This window comes from Hippocampus zosterae, chromosome 7 (genome assembly GCF_025434085.1).
Source record: "Hippocampus zosterae strain Florida chromosome 7, ASM2543408v3, whole genome shotgun sequence".
Taxonomy (NCBI): Eukaryota; Metazoa; Chordata; class Actinopteri; order Syngnathiformes; family Syngnathidae; genus Hippocampus; species Hippocampus zosterae.
In genome coordinates, this window is record NC_067457.1 from 3,774,714 (window position 1) to 3,793,435 (window position 18,722).

Genomic DNA, 18,722 nt, shown 5'->3' on the forward strand with positions numbered 1-18,722 from the left:
TGCTGTACATGGAACAATATAACGCACAATAAAGAGTAAGACAAATTGGTAATAAAGACGGTAGAAAGCACCAAATAGTAAAACCAAAAACAAATCTAAGTCATGCTGAGTCGAATGCCAAAGAATACAAGTGAGTTTTAAGGAGGGTTTTGAAGATGGGCAGCGAGGAGGCTTGCCCAATGTTCAGTGGGAGGTCATTCCAGAGAGAGGGACCAGCAACAGAAAAGGCTCGATCCCCTCTGAGCCTCAGTTTAGTTCTTGGTACTTCTAATAATGTCTGGTCCGCAGACCTGAGGCGCCGGGCAGGTGTGTAGGGGCGGATGAGCTCAGAGAGGTAAGTTGGCGTGAGATTATTCAGAGATTTGAAAACAAATAAGAGGATCTTGAAAATAACTCTAAAACGTATGAGGAGTTATGTGCTCCCTCTTACGAGTACCAGTCAAGAGGCGAGCAGCGGCATTCTCGACCAGCTGAAGGCGCTTAATGGAGGACTGGCTGACTCCAAATGCTGTGTACAGTGTACAGTAGTTGCTGAGAGCAAAAATGTGCTATTAAGACCTTGCTTTCAATGATTAAACACATGAAACCACACAGACACATTGGTTTATTATTAAATGTTGGTTTTTATTTATTTTTTGGGATTTTTTTTTGTTTTCTTTCTTCTTTTTTCCCCAAAGTCACTTGATAATCTTGACAAAAAAAATTGCAACATATTCCATACTTCTCAAATGTAAGTAATCCAGATGAGCCGTGGAAAGAGAGTCAAGTTGTGCGCTCTTTCAGACAGTCTTGCATTGCGAGGGAAGCAGCTTGGACCATACGGATGTCACTGGGTCTCTTTCAGTTTCTCTTGTGTGTGTGTGGGTGTGTGACTGAAGGAAAATATCAGGGCTCAGTAGCAGAGTGTGTGTGCGAGTGTGTGTGTGATGACGGGGAGTGCAGTACAGAACATATACGAAGGACAGGCCAAGCATACAAAATGATTCCTTCCTGAGACGTTGGCGTGGTGTGTGTACAGTAAAGATGGTCTGTTGACGATGGAAGTGAAGGCGTTTTGGCATAAAGTGATCACAGGGTGCAGGGTTACTTGAAAAAAGTCATTCTTGAGATGGGTACAAATTACCACTGAAATGGAATCTTTTGCCACCCAATGCAGCAGGGGTAGGGAACCCATGGCCCGTGGGAACGTAGAAAAAATCCCTCTGATGAACTTACCAGATACATTGAACATTTGATCATATATATATATATATATATATGGAGTGGTACCTTGAGATATGTAATGGTTCTATTCAATTGTTTTTGTGCTGCTTTTTTGGGTGTGCCCGCCTTGGACACAAGGGGGCAGTATAATAGTTATACAGTCCAGACAAACGAAGCATCGCCGAGTTAGTTCAGTGAGCTGCAAAATTACCCATTTTTTTTTATCCAGGACAAAGAATATGTGTGATGTGTGTGGATACATATCAGTTGTCTAAAGGTTTATAGCACAGCGACTATCGATTAAAGCGTGTATGGCGTTTTCAATTATGTGTTAGCATCAAGCGAGCAAGGATATTTCAACAGCCAAGTTATTTAATCCTTTGAAGCACAAAACTTGTAATTTTCCTAGTTGGACAGTAACCAGCTTGAAGCGTATTTTTGCTTCCTGGAAGAGCGAGTTGAGTTTGCTGCAATCGCATCATGCTCGGTTTTCTATCTCGAAAAACCCACAAGTGGGGTCACTTGTTTTTTTCAAGGTACCACTGCGTCATTAAAAGGTTCCCTACCCCTGCACTACTGACCAAATCAGCTATTTGTGAGACTCCCTTGGGGGTTTTTTTTTTTAAATACAGTGTGTACAAGTCCACCATTCTTCACATTTGAAGTCTCTGAAGCTGCAAACCTGAGCCTGGCAATCTACAAGTGACATCCATGCAAGAGCAAAAGAAAACAAAGACATTTGGTTCTGCGACATGGCCCCAAAAATGCTGGAGTGCTACTGTAGTCATTGATGTTATGGACACACACACAGTGGGGGGGAGGGCGGTGGGGGCGTTAAGGGTCTGTCCAGTATTTAGTAGGACACATAACATGAAAGAACTTCCTTCAGTAAAGTGTGCTCAAAATGTATATATTTTTTTTCTTGAATCACAAACCGATGAACGAAACACATAAAAGGTATTCTTTGAAAAAAAAAAAAATCATGTGAAGCCTAAAACTCTTCATAGTTTTTAAGAAATTAATACAGCTTATATACACAAACTCAAAAGGCTACTTAAAATACACCTTAATAATGAATCTTCATTAATTGGATTTTTTTGAAAGGACCTGTGACCATATCATACAACCAAGCTCATACAATCATTTGTTTCCATGTTCCTGGAGGCAATAAAATAAGAAAGAACCTGGAAGAGAAGGAATAGATGCTCGTTTCATTGCAACTTGTTTTCTGTGCATATTAGTGTGTGTGTGTGTGTGTGTGTGTGTGTGTTTGTGTGTGCGTATGAAGTCTTCTGAGGACTGGAAGGAAACGACATTATCTTTTTTTATTTGTTAATTCGAATAATGTACATGTGTGATCAAACTTACTCTTTTCCTCTCATGACGGGTAAAACAATGAGGGAATACAACAATCTAATCTCAGAAAACACGTCCTCGTTACGGCCTCCCATTCAATCACAATAGTTCCTTAACTTTTCTATATATTTATATATATCTTTGTGTACGAAATCCGTTTGTTTGTTGTTGTTTTTTTCTTTTTGAAGCTGGGAAAAGAGAAAAGACCCAGAGTCTCTGAGGAGGAAGGAAGAAGGAGGAAGGGGGTCATTTGACAAGCCCCGAACTTGTAGTCTGCATCATCATCAACAGCAACAACATCAACAACAACGAAACGAAAGAAAAAAAAAAGTGTCTGGTGTTTGTCAAATCTGTCCAGAAGCCTGTCAACTTCCCAACCTGGCCACTCCTGCTTCCTGTGCTGCAACGCTGCATTCATGCGACATTCCAACAGCCTTCTGGAGAGAAGTGGAGAGCGAGCAGCGTGGCGGTGGAGTGAGGAAGAAGACGAGGAGTAGGAGGAGGAGGAGGAGGAGGAGGAGGAGGAGGAGGGGCGGAGTCATCAGCAGTGTTTACGGTGTGGTCTCTGGGCGGCGGCGCGGCGTGCCCCGGCGGGCCGTGCCTCCCCCTCACGTGAGGAAAAGCGGACCAGGGAGAGGAAGGTCTCCATCCGTCAGCAGTCAAGGCCTCCTCCTTCGCCCCTCCTCTGACTGACCGGCGTGCGTGAAAACAAACAAACAGACACAACCCAAGGTGGGCCGTTACTACGGCGATTGTGTGGCTGGACTGCTTTGGGCGGAGCTCGGGGACAAACTGGGGCTACAGCTGCCCGGCGGGGTGCCGCAGGGACGGCCTCCCGCGGCGCCGCTCTCCAGACCTTCGGAGTTCTCCAGCATCTCCTGGATGAGGGGAGGCATGGAGCCCGGGATCTCCATTTTCAGCGTAATGACACGCTCGGCCCCTATTGCAAAAAAAAAAAAAGAACATGAGCACAAATAAAGTCTTCTTCTTGAGACTGTGACAATCTCATTCAAACGCACGAAAAGAAAATGAAAAGCACCTTTGGCGCTGATGCTTCTCAAATCGGTGATCTTCATCAGCATCTTGGGGAACATGTGCGGTTTGTGGGGCCTCCTCTTCCTCACGTAGATCTTCAGTGCCTCCAGAAGAGGCTCCTGCAAAACGTCCACCTTCTCTGCTTGTTCCAGATCCTGACGATCTGTTCCGGGGAGGGAGGGGTGGGGGGGGGACACAACAAATTGGTCACTTCTGCAAATGTCCAGAAACCATTTGGCAAACTTCTCCCATGAGAAGCCTTCAAAGACGTTTAAAAAAAAAAATGGTGAATGTCGCATACCTCCACACAGCAGACAGATGGCGCTAAGCAGCCCCGTCTCAGCGTCGTCCATCTCCAGAGGGATCAGCTGGTTGGCGAAGGCAAAGACCAAGTCGGTGAGCGGTCCGAAGCCGGCGTTATGCATCTGGGTTCGGTTTAGCGTGAGTCCGTCTGAGAAGGTCATGGTGTCTTGCTCTGGGGTATAGCGTGTGCAGATCCGCAGTATCTGTAGATGCAAGGGGGGGGGGGGCATGTCAGTCAAGCAAACGACATACCAATGAGACAAACATGTGAAACCAACCACCTTTTTTTTTTTGTTGCTAGGTTGGATGCTTAGATTGTCAAACAAAAATGGCCGACCACATGGGGAACTCTAGAAATGGCTGGCGGCCGGTTAATTGACGTGAGGATTATGATGAGGGGTGCAAGGTGGGTGGGGGCACTTGGAAAAAATCTCCATCGTAAGCCTTCAAGTTTGAGAACCCCATAGACGTGCCAATAAAGCTTTGCGAATCAACGTTAAAACCAAGCGTGAGCTTTGCATCTCGGCTTTAAAGTAGGACGGCCTGACATTGAGGATCATGAATATTTGAAACGTGCGCTCGTCAGACAGCCCCGGGGGGGGGCTTTCATCCCGCCCGCTTAGGCCGCACGTCTGCGACCGCTCGCTCGCCCTCACCAGGATGTCCAGACAGGCGGCTTTGAGCAAAGTGATCTGGTCGGCGATGGTGAGCGTGGTGAAGCCGGGGAGCTGCTTGGCGAATTCCACCGTCTTGATGATGCATTTGGTGGACAGCTCGCTGAACTTGTCCCAGAGGTCCACGTCCAAGGACACGCGGTGCTCCGAACTGTTGTTCTGTCCACGCGGCAAGACGAGACGGCGGTTTTAACGACACGCGGCCCGCGTTTTGCGACGACGACGACGCCGGCGCCGCCTGACTGACCGTAGTGTATTTGCCGAGCTGGCAGAGGGAGGGGAACGTTTCCTTGTGGGCCTTGCGGACCCTGTCGATCATCTGCTCCGTGTCGGGACTCAGCACGTAGCTCTCCGTGCATTCCTGCTTCTTTTCGTCCTTCTTCTTCTTGTTCCGGTCGTTTCTAACGGCTTCAGAGAGGAGAGAAAATAGGAGTTTGGCTTTCGGCGTTGATGTTTGTTTTTCGATTGAATGGTTGTAACCTCTGGCGAGAAAAAAAATGTGACCAGTGAGTAGACAAGACGGCACTTGGAGAAGAACGAAAGATCCAATTGAATAAAAATGGCATCAATTGAACATTCCAGCATTAGAACCTTGAGAAAAAAAAATTATTACAGGAAGAAAGTCAAAAAGAATTTTTGACAATTGTCATCATAGTAATAGGATGGTCATGGAAAAAACTGCGTTTGAGTTTTCATTGCAACAAAATAACTTTCTTTCTTTTGGGGGAGGGGTGGGCAAAACTATTTTCACACAACAATTTTGAAAAATTGATTGGAGCATTCTAACTTGTTTTCCCTTTTAAAATAAACAATCTCTAATTCCTATGGCGTACTTGGAAAAACCTAAACTAGCACATATAGCATATATACGATCCTTACGCGCTACTAAATAGTCTTCCTATAGTGTAATACGATGTGAAGAGCCAAGCAGAATAGCAACCGCCCCCCCCACCCCGCCCCCGAGTGTCCTAATCTGACGCTGGGTGCTATTTCTCATCGAGATGCATGTAAGGGCGAAGACAAGCAAACCCGCGATAATTCCCAAGAGTTCCCCTCGAGGCAAACAGGCAGAACGCATCTCCCCCCCCCCCTCCCGCCCCTCCAAATGACCAAAAGCATGAGACCGCGTGTTTAGCATCGGAATCCCATTACATTACACCCTTCCATCCATTTTCCCGAGCCGTCCAGACCCGAGGTGAGGTTTTGCATGTGCGTGGGTGGTTTGGGTGAGACGGGGGTGCCGCTTGATAAATAGCGGTGGGGGATGGACCTATCCATAAGGCTGACAAATCACCACAGCTTTCATTAGGGAGCGCCGGCTAATCTAATAACATAATATGACAAATCTCCTGCCTCTAATGGTTTTCAAAGGGTGCGGTTGTGAAGGCGAGAGCGGCGAAAGCCTCCCAGCGCTCTCTCTCTCTCTCTCTCTCTCTCTCCCCGCGTTGAGCAACACGCTCCCTCTCAATATGGCAGGCCGGCGTCCATGACAAGAGTTCCATTCCCCTCAAAACGGATTGCTTTGCGCTTGGAATCATCATCGCTAATCTTTTTCAGGTTCATCACTTCCGCCCTCGAGGAAATAGAAAGTACCCCCCCCCCCCTCCCCAACACCCCTCCTGGTGACCTCGGATCAGATTTTCTGGTTTGAATCCGAACCTTGACCATTAAAGGGCCACAACGCTCGGGCTGATGGGAGATCGGCGATGGTGACAGGAGGGCCTCGCCCGAGGGCCATGGAGGGAAACGCTGCTTGGCGTCGCGGCTCATTCATCAGCCGGCGGACAGGCTTCCCTGCCGGGGGGGGGGAACGTGAAGGCAGGTAGAACTTGGATAATGCACTGTGCGGGCGGTGCATTTGGTACTTCTCTATATGTTATTTCAGCGGGGATCTCGTTAGGATTCCCCGCTGCAACGGCAATCCTAACGAGGGGTGCCAGCAATTGTCGTCAACTAAGTTTTTTTGGGATGCGGAATGGGCGGAGAAAAAGTCCAGCTCTGGTTTCATCATGAAGATGCACACACACACACACACATACAAATATGCATGGACGATGCGCGCTCACACGACTAAATTCTACTACTAAATATTCATTCATTCATCTTCCGAGCCGCTTGATCCTCATTAGGGTCGCGGGGGGTGCCGGAGCCTATCCCAGCTGTCTCCGGGCAGTAGGCGGGGGACACCCTGAATCGGTTGCCAGCCAATCGCAGGGCACACAGAGACGAACAACCATTCGCACTCACACAGAGGGACAATTTAGAGCGTCCAATCAGCCTGCCACGCATGTTTTTGGAATGTGGGAGGAAACCGGAGCACCCGGAGAAAACCCACGCAGGCCCGGGGAGAACATGCAAACTCCACACAGGGAGGCCGGAGCTGGAATCGAACCCGGTACCTCTGCACTGTGAAGCCGACATGCTAACCACTGGACTACCGGGCCGCCGCCGACTAAATAATAGTGTGCAAATAGTTTGGCAGATGTCAAATTGTTACACTGGTGAGTTTTTATAAATCCGTTATTTTGCCACCAAAAACACATTTTTATTGTTGGTATTTTACGGGAGAAAAGAAGCAAAAATGATTAGCATGAGAGTCACTGTTGTATATGAAATATATCTTTTGGCAAAAAGATCCAAAGTAGGGGATTTGGATGAAACCAACCCATGTGCAACTGCCAATGATGAAAAAAAAAAAATTGAAGAAGGAAGAAACAAACTTTTTTTTTTTGGGTGCGATGAAAGAGTCTAATCTTTCATTTGGTGTGTTTACATTTTGCTTACAATTTTCTGTGAGGCTTAAAGGATCAGTCAGAATAAATTGGCTGGCACTCAATTGGTTCTCTCGCTCTTTTTTTTTTTTTTAATTGGCAGGCATTGAAAGAGTTAAAAGCTGTGCAGTAGAAAGTATTTTCTTCTAATGTCTGTCGCATTTAAACATCACACATCCCCTCTTCCTCCTTCCAAGTCAGTTTCGGGGGACAGCTACATAAAAGTGGAGTAAAGCGCTCGCCATATTTGGGTCAAAAGCCCGTTTGCGGCAATGACTGCCGATCTGCAACACTCTCAATGTCCAATTAATTCCCAAATTAAAGTGGGGCATCCCTTTGTGCGCGCGGACATTACCCGGGCTGACAAATTGGCAGCGCGATCATAAGCCGCGCCACGCAATTTAATGAAGTCATTAAAGAACTATTAGGAGCGACTGGCGATCTGTCACGCTGAATTGCCACATGCAATAACTTGAGTAGGGGGGCGGAAATGAAAGAAATATGACCGTTTGCTTCCTATTGTTTTTTTTTTGTGTGTGTCAGCAATGCATCTCAGACAATGTCATATGAAATCAACAACGCTAATGGATATCTATTATACATTCTGACTTTCTTTGTGGCTTTATGTTTATTGTGTGAAAATGATTTACAATAGCTGGTGTGGATAGAAACGCGCGCACGCGCAGGGGGCTATCGTTCAATCATTAGTCGGAGATGCGGAATCCTGCCCGAGCCTTCATTTGATAGGCAATTCCTGTTAGCGCCCGTGTGCGCGCGTGTGACAGTGAGAGGTGTGCCGACGGGGGTAATTTGAGTGAGGGGAAAATTAAAGCGCTGGCAGCTCGTCCATCACACAGATGAAATTCAATGAAAAGATACAAATGTCAATGTTCCTGCGGTGCATTGATGACATTTTTTTCCTCTCTTGATCCTTCAAAGCTCCCCCTCGCCAGGTTTCCTTCGCACTTGCGCTGCATACGGGCAGGCTTTCGCCGTGCTTTGCTGCAAAGCTCCATAACATGTCCGTTTTAAAGTCAATGACGAAAGACGGTAAGTGTGGCGGAGGCAGACCAGGCGCCTTGTGTGCTTGGCTGCAGATAAAGTCAGGTGGTAAACTTCTCACGGTGATGCAAAGAAAGGCCCAAATTAGAAAAAATTATTATATTAATTAGGGGCGGCCCGGTAGTCCGGTGGTTAGCACGTCGGCTTTACAATGCAGAGGTACCGGGTTCGATTCCAGCTCCGGCCTCCCTGTGTGGAGTTTGCATGTTCTCCCCGGGTTCTGCGTGGGTTTTCTCCGGGTGCTCCGGTTTCCTCCCACATTCCAAAGAACATGCATGGCAGGCTGATTGGACACTCTAAATTGTCCCTAGGTGTGAGTGTGAGCGTGGTTGGTTGTTCGTCTATGTGTGCCCTGCGATTGGCTGGCAACCGGTTCAGGGTGTCCCCCGCCTACTGCCCGGAGACGGCTGGGATGGGCTCCAGCACCCCCCGCGACCCTAGTGAGGATCAAGCGGTATGGAAGATGAATGAATGAATGAATGTATTATATTAATTAATAAATTAAAAAAAGAGTTAAAAGCACATTAAGGGGACATTACCTAAGCACCTGCTATGTCACAAAATGGCCGCCCCTTTGAGATACCGAAAAACGGCTGGATTTTGCTGCTTAACTCATTCATTCATTCATTCATCTTCATCTTCCAGCCAATCGCAGGGCACACAGAAACGAACAACCATTTGCGCTCACATTCACACCTAGGGACAATTTAGAGTGTTCAATCAGCCTGCCAGGCATGTTTTTTGGAATGTGGGAGGAAACCGGAGCACCCGGAGAAAACCCAAGCAAGCCCAGGGAGAACATGCAAACTCCACACAGGGAGGCCGGAGCTGGAATCGAACCCGGTACCTCTGCACTGTGAAGCCCACGTGCTAACCACTGGACCACCGGGCCGCCCGCTGCTTAACTCATATTCCACAAATATTAATCGGAATGCCGTGTTCGGACTGGAAGGCGCATAAAACATATTATTCAGAAATATATTTGGGGACCGGCCTCCCCTTTAAGGGCAATGTTATGTTATGACGTAAAAGCATCTTAGGAACACAAAATGCGCCATGCGGCAAGGTTTTACCGAGCCAACGTCACCGTGTAAGCCTACAAGGCAGCGCCGATGGAGTGACAGCGCTAAGATCATTTCACGTCCCCTCCCCTCCAAGCCTGTCCCTGACGCTGTCCTCTTTGGCACAGCCACCTGGCCGCAGGCCTGGCGCTGTCGTCTGGAGCTGTCTGCCAGCGGACACAAGGTCACCCAGACGTCCCCTGGCTCTCGCAGGAGGTTCACCTTCTGTGCGCCGGTGTCGCTTTAAAGCCGTTTGAAGGTATATCTTTATTCATAGACACCTTTTATTTGCGCGTGCGGATGTGAAGTGTGTTCATGTTTCCATGTGTGCATGACGGGATGAGCCGGGGGAAAAAAGGGAGAGAGGGAGACTCCCTACTGGGGCCAGATGGTATGCCTCTCCTTCCTCACCACCCCAGATTCAACCGCCAAAGTCACCGCTGAGGAGACGTGGCAAGCAATCTGCACTAAATGACCGCGGTCAAAAAGAAAAAGGGCCAAACGCAAAAGGCCGAGTAAGTGGAGGGCGGCTGAAATCGAGCGAGCAATCTTGCTCCCGTTCAAGAATCACTTTGGGGCTGTTGAAAGTAATGACAGGCTCCCACCACTAAGTGTCTCTCTGACTCCGTTGGAAAACACGCGCCCGGAGCCGGCTGCTGAGATCCCTCTAAACCATGATTAATGGCCCCATTCAAGGTAAGTAGCTCAGAGGATAACTTCTTTTACTGTAAGCCACAGAGCTGTGGCATGGGGAGTGCCCTTGCCCCAGCGGTGGCAGGAAAACGAGCTAAATAGCCGAAGGGAAAGCGGCAAGTGACACTTTCTGACCGCGTATGCTGATTGAAGTACAAATGGCCAGCGGATACGCATCGGGGTCACGTATAAAACGTCGGGCGGCGGTACAAAGCCTGCAGCGCTCTCTGTTGGTCACACTTGTGGCAATTATTTGATCAGGTCTTGCTGCGTATGTATGTCAGGGAGTGTGAGTCTGTGTGTGTGTGTATGCGCGTTGTGACACAATCCCCGGGGGGGGTGTGCACGCCTGCTCATCCGCTCTCGGCAGGTGAAAACATATTCATCACGGGCCTGCCAAGCCTGGCGTCACCCTGACTGTTACTGCCAGACTGCATCACGTTTGCAATGAATATTCTCAAGCCAGACGCGTTCGCTCCAACGGGAGCAGGATGGGGATATTATAATCGCGTTATATGCACAGCGCTCACAAAAAAGAGGTTAGGGTCAGTCGACTTACGGGGTGAAATTTCAGGATGAACCTAAAATGCACGATCACGTAATCATCTCATGACGAGGCGTCACTTTGCATCACTCCCGTTGTCACTGGTCGGAATTTTTCACAGCTAGCGACGAATGGGCTAGCAGAAGTTAGCGACTTATTTTTGTCCTCATGTTTGTCATTGGATGGATTTAAAAGGTGAGGCCTGGTGAGTGACGTGGGTGTCAACGAATGAACACAAACCCATCTGGGATGGACTCTTAAATAATACGCCCCCCACCCCTCCCTGCAAGCCAGATGTGTTAGCGGGGCATCGCGTCTCGGGTGCTTGGTGTACTCACACTCCTTGGACATTCCCACTTCCAGGCACTTCTGAAGCCGACAGTACTGGCAGCGATTTCGAGTGACTTTGTTGATGATGCAGTTCTTCTCGCGATGACAAGTGTACACCATGTTCTTCTGGATGCTTCTCCGGAAGAAGCCCTGGTGTGGCAAAGAGAAGAAAGAAAAATGATTAAGGACATCTGATGACAAATCCCTCATCCTGCAATTGTTTTGCCTTCACGAGCCGACCCCCCCCCCCCAAAAAAGTCCTTGATGACGTTTTATAAATATTCCAGTAAATAGGCCACGCGGAGCGGATGTGGCAGCTGCTGTGAAAAGGCGACGAACTGTCAAAACGTCTTCAGAAGGTTTAATCCCCGGCGCAGACGTTGCCAAAGACATGTCACCGTGACGTTGCTCGGCAAAGGCTTTGTCACGGTTATCAATGTGGAAACCGCAAGAATTGAAGATCTTAACTGCTAATGAGAGGTAAACATGTCAGGCGTGATCTTATTAAAAACACATGACATACCAATACAGTGCCCCCCCCCCACCTTCCCCCCCACACTTTGAGGCCACTCATCCTTCACACCTTGCTGATTTCTGATCCTACTTATGAACCTTATGAACGCTCCGCTCCCCCTTGTTAATTTGTGAAATTAAATTATTTAGTTCGGAATAACATTTCGGCGGGCGGCCTGGTAGTCCAGTGGTTAGCACGTGGGCTTCACAGTGCAGAGGTACCGGGTTCGATTCCAGCTCCGGCCTCCCTGTGTGGAGTTTGCATGTTCTCCCCGGGCCTGCGTGGGTTTTCTCCGGGTGCTCCGGTTTCCTCCCACGTTCCAAAAACATGCGTGGCAGGCTGATTGGACGCTCTAAATTGTCCCTGGGTGTGAGTGTGAGTGTGAATGGTTGTTCGTTTCTGTGTGCCCTGCGATTGGCAGGCAACCGATTCAGGGTGTCCCCCGCCTACTGCCCGAAGACAGCTGGGATAGGCTCCAGCACCGCCCGCGACCCTAGTGAGGATCAAGCGGCTCGGAAGATGAATGAATGAATGAATGAAGGAATAACATTTCGGCGTTAAATCATATCATGTTTATTTTACTTTTGTTGCATGCAGTTTGTATGTGCTGCTGCCCCATTTGTGTTCAAGCAGCTTTGCGCCCCCAACTCGCCGGAAAGAAGAAGAGCCCATTTGATCCACTTGTGGGTTGACGTTACTTATTTAATTTTAGACTTAGATAGTTGTTTTTTTTAACATCACAATCATGTCTGAAAAGTACACCGATGCCAGCCTAATGTCCTTGTCTCATGTAATGATATCTAAAATAATCCAAAGGCTTCAAGGTCGCATCAACATTGCGATTGCATGGACGGAGGGGGGAAAAAAATGTTCAATTTCCTGTATTTCCCCTTAAGAGGGGGACAGGATATAAACAAGTGCAGTTGATTCATCAAACTATTCAAACCGTTCCTTTGAGACGGACGCCACATCTCAAAGGGATCAACCGGCCTGGTTCTAAATAAAAAACAAACAAAAAAAAAAAGATGACAGCCAAGATGTTGTCATTTTGTACGCGAGCCTTTCAGCGCACCGCGTGTGTTGTAAGCCGCGCATCGGCCCCACAAGCCCCAATAAAATCAACGTTCACCTCAGTGGCTGCATTATTGCGGTGTCAAGAAGATAAAAAGAGGTTAATGCAGATCAGCTACAACCGAGCGCGCCCTCAGTGCAGATGCTAACGCGCCGCTTGCACACATGCAAAACAGGTCAATGTTGCTATTGATCAGACGCAGTGGGATGCTAGTATTTGAAGGGGCGACGGGTGGGTGGGGCCAACCGGGGCAGTCCCCCCCCCCACCACCCCCCACCCCCAATCACGCTGCGGGATTAGCGTCGCTGGCCAACAGATGGTCGCTGGGCCTAAACCCGCAAATTGCTTTCAAGCAATGGCCGTTGCTTGAATCCCAGCGGAGTGATTCATGTGGAGTGCAATTTTGCTTTTTACATTTTTTTTGGGGGGGGGGGGGGACATAAGAAATGCAGTTCCAATAGATAGATGACAATATATATTCTTCATCCGCGGCATAGAACGACTACTGTTACTGCGTCTTACTGAGTTTTGTTGTGACCGGCTCCGTGTATGGTCAGGCCCCTAAATATTCGGACATGTACACAATATGAAGAGGTGGTTGAACTCTCCCACTGAAAAGCCCAGCTCCAAAACACGCGCCCTGCACCCGACTTCTAAAAATTGCACACGGCAAACGAGGTATCGCAGGCACAAAGCCGTTTACACCGTCATGTGTTCCCAGCTGGCCGAGGAGCTGTTTCAATCCTCCTCGGGTCACCTGACTAACCTTCCGGTCGTCTTTCATCGAGGTCTTATATCTGTTTTGCAACCTGCTCTCCCCCGAACGGGTGAAAAACAAACACAAAAGCAGGTCAGTCCGCTAGATGGGGTAACTTGCCTTTGAACGAGCACACGCCGAGGGACGCGTGGGGGGGTTTGTGTGCGTGTATCATGTCCCGTTTGATCCAATGGTGCCCCGACCCTGACCTTGTTGTCACCAGGGGATTGACCTAGTCCCTCCCAACATCACCAGGCTCAGGTGCCCTCTGACAGCACCAGCCCCCCCCCAACCCCCCCACCCCCATCTCCACCGCTCGTGAGCCACTTAATTGTTCCCGCCCCCTCCCCCTCTTTTTCTTTCAGGAGTCATTGCTTCCTGCGGCCCATAAGCCTCTTTTTGTATCCTCGCTTAATCCGCCCGGCGACAAGAGCCCTCATCGGGCCTGTCGGCCACCCTGCGGGTTGAGAGATGAGCGCCGCGAGGGAGGCGGGGTTTGCCAACGATTCAAACGCGACTGCGTCTTTCACGTCCTCGGTACACTTTTGCGCACTTGTGCTCCAATGTGGCGAGCGTGCGTGAGAGCGGAAGTGGCGGCGCAGGTAGGGGTTGGCGAGTTCACGGGCGGCGCAAAGGAATCCTCCCTTACGTGACTTTCGCATTGTTGCCAGATTAAGAGTGCTTCCCAGCCACCTCCTGCGTTCTCACGTGTGCGTTTTTTTTTTTTTTTTTTACGCACGAGTGTGTCAAACGCAGCGCTCTCTTTTATGATGACGCAGCCACGGCAAGTACTCATATTTTAAGTATGCTAAAAATGGACGGCTGGTTTGAAAGCCAAGAAGCTGTGCGAGAAGCAGCGGCTGGAGAATTGAAACGTCCGAGATAGAAGTCATTTCCTTGATTTATGATGCAGAAAATTCAGAACAAGACGAGAGTGACAGAAAAAAAAAAATTAACTCCGGTATCTTTCCCGCTAATTAATTTGCTGCCTTGTTTGAACAACAGCGAAACCAAGCCCTGTGGCAACTACGCAGTACAAAATATTATCAAAGCTTTGATTTTGAAAACAAATGCGCAGGAAATGTACGCGTAGCAAAGCAAATACGTAAGCATTTCCACTATCAACCCAGGCTAAACCCGAGTTCTTATGCAATTTTAAATCGCCCCCTCTGCTGGTTGTACAATTGTTATGAAGCCCCAACTTTTATGAACCTAAAATAATAAATCTAAACCTAACCAATAAATCATCGTCGCACGCCAAGCGCTTGTGGAAGCGGCAGATTTGCGGACACGGGGAAGCGATGCCCCCAAGACGAAACCATAACTAGGAGGGTGTAAGCGTGCATATTTCATGTTCAAGTCTTAATATCTAAAGGGGATGAGAAGCGCAATGCCGGTGAGTGTGTGCGCCGGCAGTGGAAGTTAAACAACAAACGAGCCAGCTGTCTCCGAGTAAGAGAGCTCATCACCCCCCCCCCCCCAACCCCCTCCCTCCTCCATCAGCATCCATCTCCCGTGTTCGCTGCAGCCCCCAGGAAATGCCTTTGTAGTTTGGCATGCTGCAGCAAAGTCAACGCGGCTAACCCTCAACTTACCCCAGTCTCAAATGAGACGAGCATATACGTCGGCGCGTTTTGCGTTGAATTATTGAGCGCGCTTTGCCAAGTCATCTCTTCTGTAGTCGGAGATATGGAAGAGGCATCCTGAATTTTTCAAATGAGGCACTGCGGATGCGCACGCTTGCGGGCGGGCGGTTCGCAAACAGGGGGCGCTAGCAAAGCTAAAAGGCTATTTATTGAAGACAACTCATTTTTAAATTTAGCAAAGGTGGATTTCTTATTTTGAACGCCCAATTTGGCAATGGTGGGGTTGAAGGAAGCTATTTTTAGCTCGGTATTTGGGAAAAGCACACGTTTAAGCTGATGATTCACGCTGTGATACTTTTTCCTGCGATGTCCCATCGGCTCTGAAATGGTTCGGGGTAAAGCCTGAGACGTTTGACCTTTCCAGAAACATAAACACGGGAACTAAATATAAGCGATCCGATAGATATGAATAGCCTCGACGGAGAGGGACGCGTTTCTTTTCAACTCACTTTCAAATATCTGTGAGGCAGAGAAACAAAAGTAACAGACAGTCTCCTCGACCTTAAAAAAAAAAACTAATTACTGCGTCGGTTTTGAGACTCATTTCGGAATGAGAAACACTTTGATCACAGGCGGGGGAACGGCTAATTACTCAAATCTATCGCCTGGCCCCCGCTCGCTTTTTTGTTTATCGCACTGAGAACTGCGAGCGAGCGTCACGCTGCTGTGAGCGCCCGGCGCTCCAAATATTTCCTTTTTGCTTTCATAAAAAAAAAAAAAAAAAAGAAAAGTTTGCCGCTAATTTGACAAAGTCGTGCATCGCTTATGCGATGGAGGCAAAAATCGCCCGGGGGAGTCGAGGTTCACGTGAAAGGGCTATTCAGTGCCCCGCCCCTTCACATATGGCGCACTGGCCATCGTTCCAGTGATGTCAACGGGTTCAACTGTGGCCCCTCGACCCCCGACAAACTGATTTGTAACCCTTCAGACCATCCCCACTTCCGTTCCCCCCCCCCTCCCTTTCTCTGCGTCTGCCTGCCAACGTCTGCCGTCTCCTTCCCGGCGGTCTGTGCCATCTTTGTGTCATTTTGTGAAAGTCCACACGCCACCGAAGCGCCAAGTTTCATTTTATTGGGTTTTTTTTGGGGGGGGGTAGGTTTATAGACCTAGGTCGAGATTGTGGCCAAAACCAAGACACCTGGTAGTTACTTTCCATCTGAATGCATAATTCTGCTTCCCTCATGTCTGTCTTTATACGAACTTCAATAGGTCCGGACAACACGCAGTACTCGGCGGTCTTTCTTTTGTTGCAATGACCGCAAATAATGAGAAGCAGAGTGAAAATACTCTGCCAAGACACAACTACTTATTTTGTTTCTTCCTTGTCCCATGCCAATTTATCCCCCCTATTTTTTTTTTATTAAAAAAAAAACAAAAACAAAAAAAACAACAGGGCGGCCCGGTAGTCCAGTGGTTAGTACGTCGGCTTCACAGTGCAGAGGTACCGGGTTCGATTCCAGCTCCGGCCTCCCTGTGTGGAGTTTGCATGTTCTCCCCGGGCCTGCGTGGGTTTTCTCCGGGTGCTCCGGTTTCCTCCCACATTCCAAAAAACATGCAAGGCAGGCTGATTGAACACTCTAAAATGTCCCTAGGTGTGAGTGTGAGCGTGGATGGTTGTTTGTCTCTGTGTGCCCTGCGATTGGCTGGCAACCGATTCAGGGTGCCCGGAGACAGCTGGGATAGGCTCCAGCACACCCCGCGACCCTAGTGAGGATCAAGCGGTTAGGAAGATGAATGAATGAATGAATGAATGAAAAAACAACAGCCGGTTATTAAAACCTGCAAGCTCGTGCCGGCCAAAGACTTTTGCGCGGTACCTTTCATGCACGAGTACAGCAACCTTTCAAGTGATAACACATCAAGGCCTCCTGAGAACATTGATGTGCACGTCAGCAAAAAAAAAAAAAAAAAAAGAGATCCAGCAAACACGATTGTGTCATGCAAACGTGCGCATGCGCTGGATGTGACGATAAGATATGGATTTTTATCTCATTTTACAAAGTTCATTCATGTACAGGTGTCGAGAGGGACATTTGGTTGTACATGCACTTGTGGCGAGGACACCAGGTAACTTCCAAACGGAAGAACCCAGCACTTTTCACGTCAGGAAAAAAAAAAAAATTGCCGCTTTTTCAGTACTGTACTACTTTCCTATCCGAGGACGAGGCTTTGGTGCCACATTGTGTGTTTGAGGGACGACACAAAAACCACGTTTTCATTGCAAAAAACAAAAGTTTTCTTGTGTTACATTTCTGCCCCGCATGGATACTAATAATCCAAAACCACTTGAAGAGCCCTCCACCCCCCCCCCCACCCAAAACCACCCCAAAGACTTCAAATGATGGTTACGAGACCGACAAACAATGTTGCTGGCTTAGCAGATTCCGAGAAAAGGGCCCCCCCCGAGTCTCACCTTGCAGCCTTCGCAGGCGCTGACACCATAGTGGTACCCTGAGGACTTGTCCTGGCACACAAAGCAGGGCTTGTAGACGCGGGGCGGCGGGGGAGGCGAGGGCGGGCTTGGCACTATCTCCTCCGAGCTGGTACTCTGCGTCTCTATCGCTGCGGAGAGGGCAAAATAAAAATACGTTTAAAAAAAAAAACGGTGGAGGTTGAGGGCGGGAGGGTGGGGGGACGGGGGCGGCTGAGTCAAAGCGCGCTTAATCGATAAAGCGGTGACATTCACGGAGAGGCCGAAGCGCACACCTTGAACACGCACGCACATTGGTGCGCTCTTTCAGATGCGGCAAACGCACTCGCGCGGGTGCACGCGGACCATCAAAGAAATAGCGAGCCCCCCCCCTCCCGCACCCCCTCTGCAGGGTTTTCTTCCCTCGGAGCCAAAGTGATGTCTTGATGCGAGGAACTGCATCGCTGGCAGGGTTCAAAGAAAGTGCTTTCCTCTGATACATGGCCCGCAGTTGCTCTTTTATTTATCCTTGTATAATCAAGCCTCTAAGTAGGGATGCTTAGCAACTCATTCCCCGACATTACGGAGAAAGAGGGGAAAAAAAACTGCAAAGCACACCCCCCCCCCCTATTTAGAATGGGAAAAGGAGAATGAAGAGAGCAGTAATCCCCCCCAACCGGTGTAAGAGCTCATCAGGTGTGCCGTGGGAAATGATTACATTTCATTAAATTTCATTTTTTTTGTTCGGCGGTGGGTTTTTTCGAATGTTTCAGTGCGAAAAATTACAAGAGAGCAATTCAAGCCACAAAGCGTTCGTGTTTCACCGGGTTTTTTTTTTTCTTCATGTAATATGTATTGGACTTTGACCTCGATATCCCTGCGTGAGTGTCGAGCGTCGAGTGTTTGCGTGTGTGCGTGGCAGGATACGGATGTCAAATATGAAAAGCGCGCATTCACGACACAGCTCTGCAGCCGAGCAAATAATGCCATAATCCCCCCCGCTTGAGCTCGGTGTGAGCGTGGAACTAGGCCATGTTGTCTTCCATTTTTATTCACATGCCATTATGATTACTTGCAATGACGTCACTCTCCTTTTTCTTTCTTTTTTTTAAAAATTGACTTTTTATTCCTAGCCAGCAGTAGCGGACCTACGAGGACGGTTAAAAGGTTAAAATTATTTTCCCAATGTCAAACCCAAGCACCTGATGGCTCTCGAAAACAAAGCTTTTGCAGGATAACAAGCCATTTTTTAATTTTTTTAATTTTTTAATTTTTAATTTTTCTTTTTTAT

The 18,722-nt window shown here is 48.4% G+C and overlaps 1 protein-coding gene across 6 annotated transcripts in view; it reads right to left on the reverse strand.

Annotated features, from left to right (window-relative positions):
• Nucleotides 1-603: 603 nt before the first annotated feature.
• The window catches only part of LOC127603426 (retinoic acid receptor alpha), a 187,310-nt gene continuing 169,191 nt past the window's right edge, over nt 604-18,722 (reverse strand). For 4 of the 6 annotated variants that reach the window (XM_052069708.1, XM_052069710.1, XM_052069709.1 and 1 more), the window contains 7 exons: nt 17,435-17,583; nt 11,041-11,182; nt 4,819-4,979; nt 4,554-4,730; nt 3,896-4,100; nt 3,599-3,757; nt 604-3,499 (listed from right to left, as the gene is read on the reverse strand). In XM_052069708.1, coding sequence (XP_051925668.1) covers nt 3,303-3,499; nt 3,599-3,757; nt 3,896-4,100; nt 4,554-4,730; nt 4,819-4,979; nt 11,041-11,182; nt 17,435-17,583 — 1,190 coding nt within the window. In that variant the 3' untranslated portion in view covers nt 604-3,302. The remainder of the gene's footprint in view (nt 3,500-3,598; nt 3,758-3,895; nt 4,101-4,553; nt 4,731-4,818; nt 4,980-11,040; nt 11,183-17,434; nt 17,584-18,722) is intronic. The other 2 variants (XM_052069707.1, XM_052069706.1) reach the window with 2 other exon arrangements.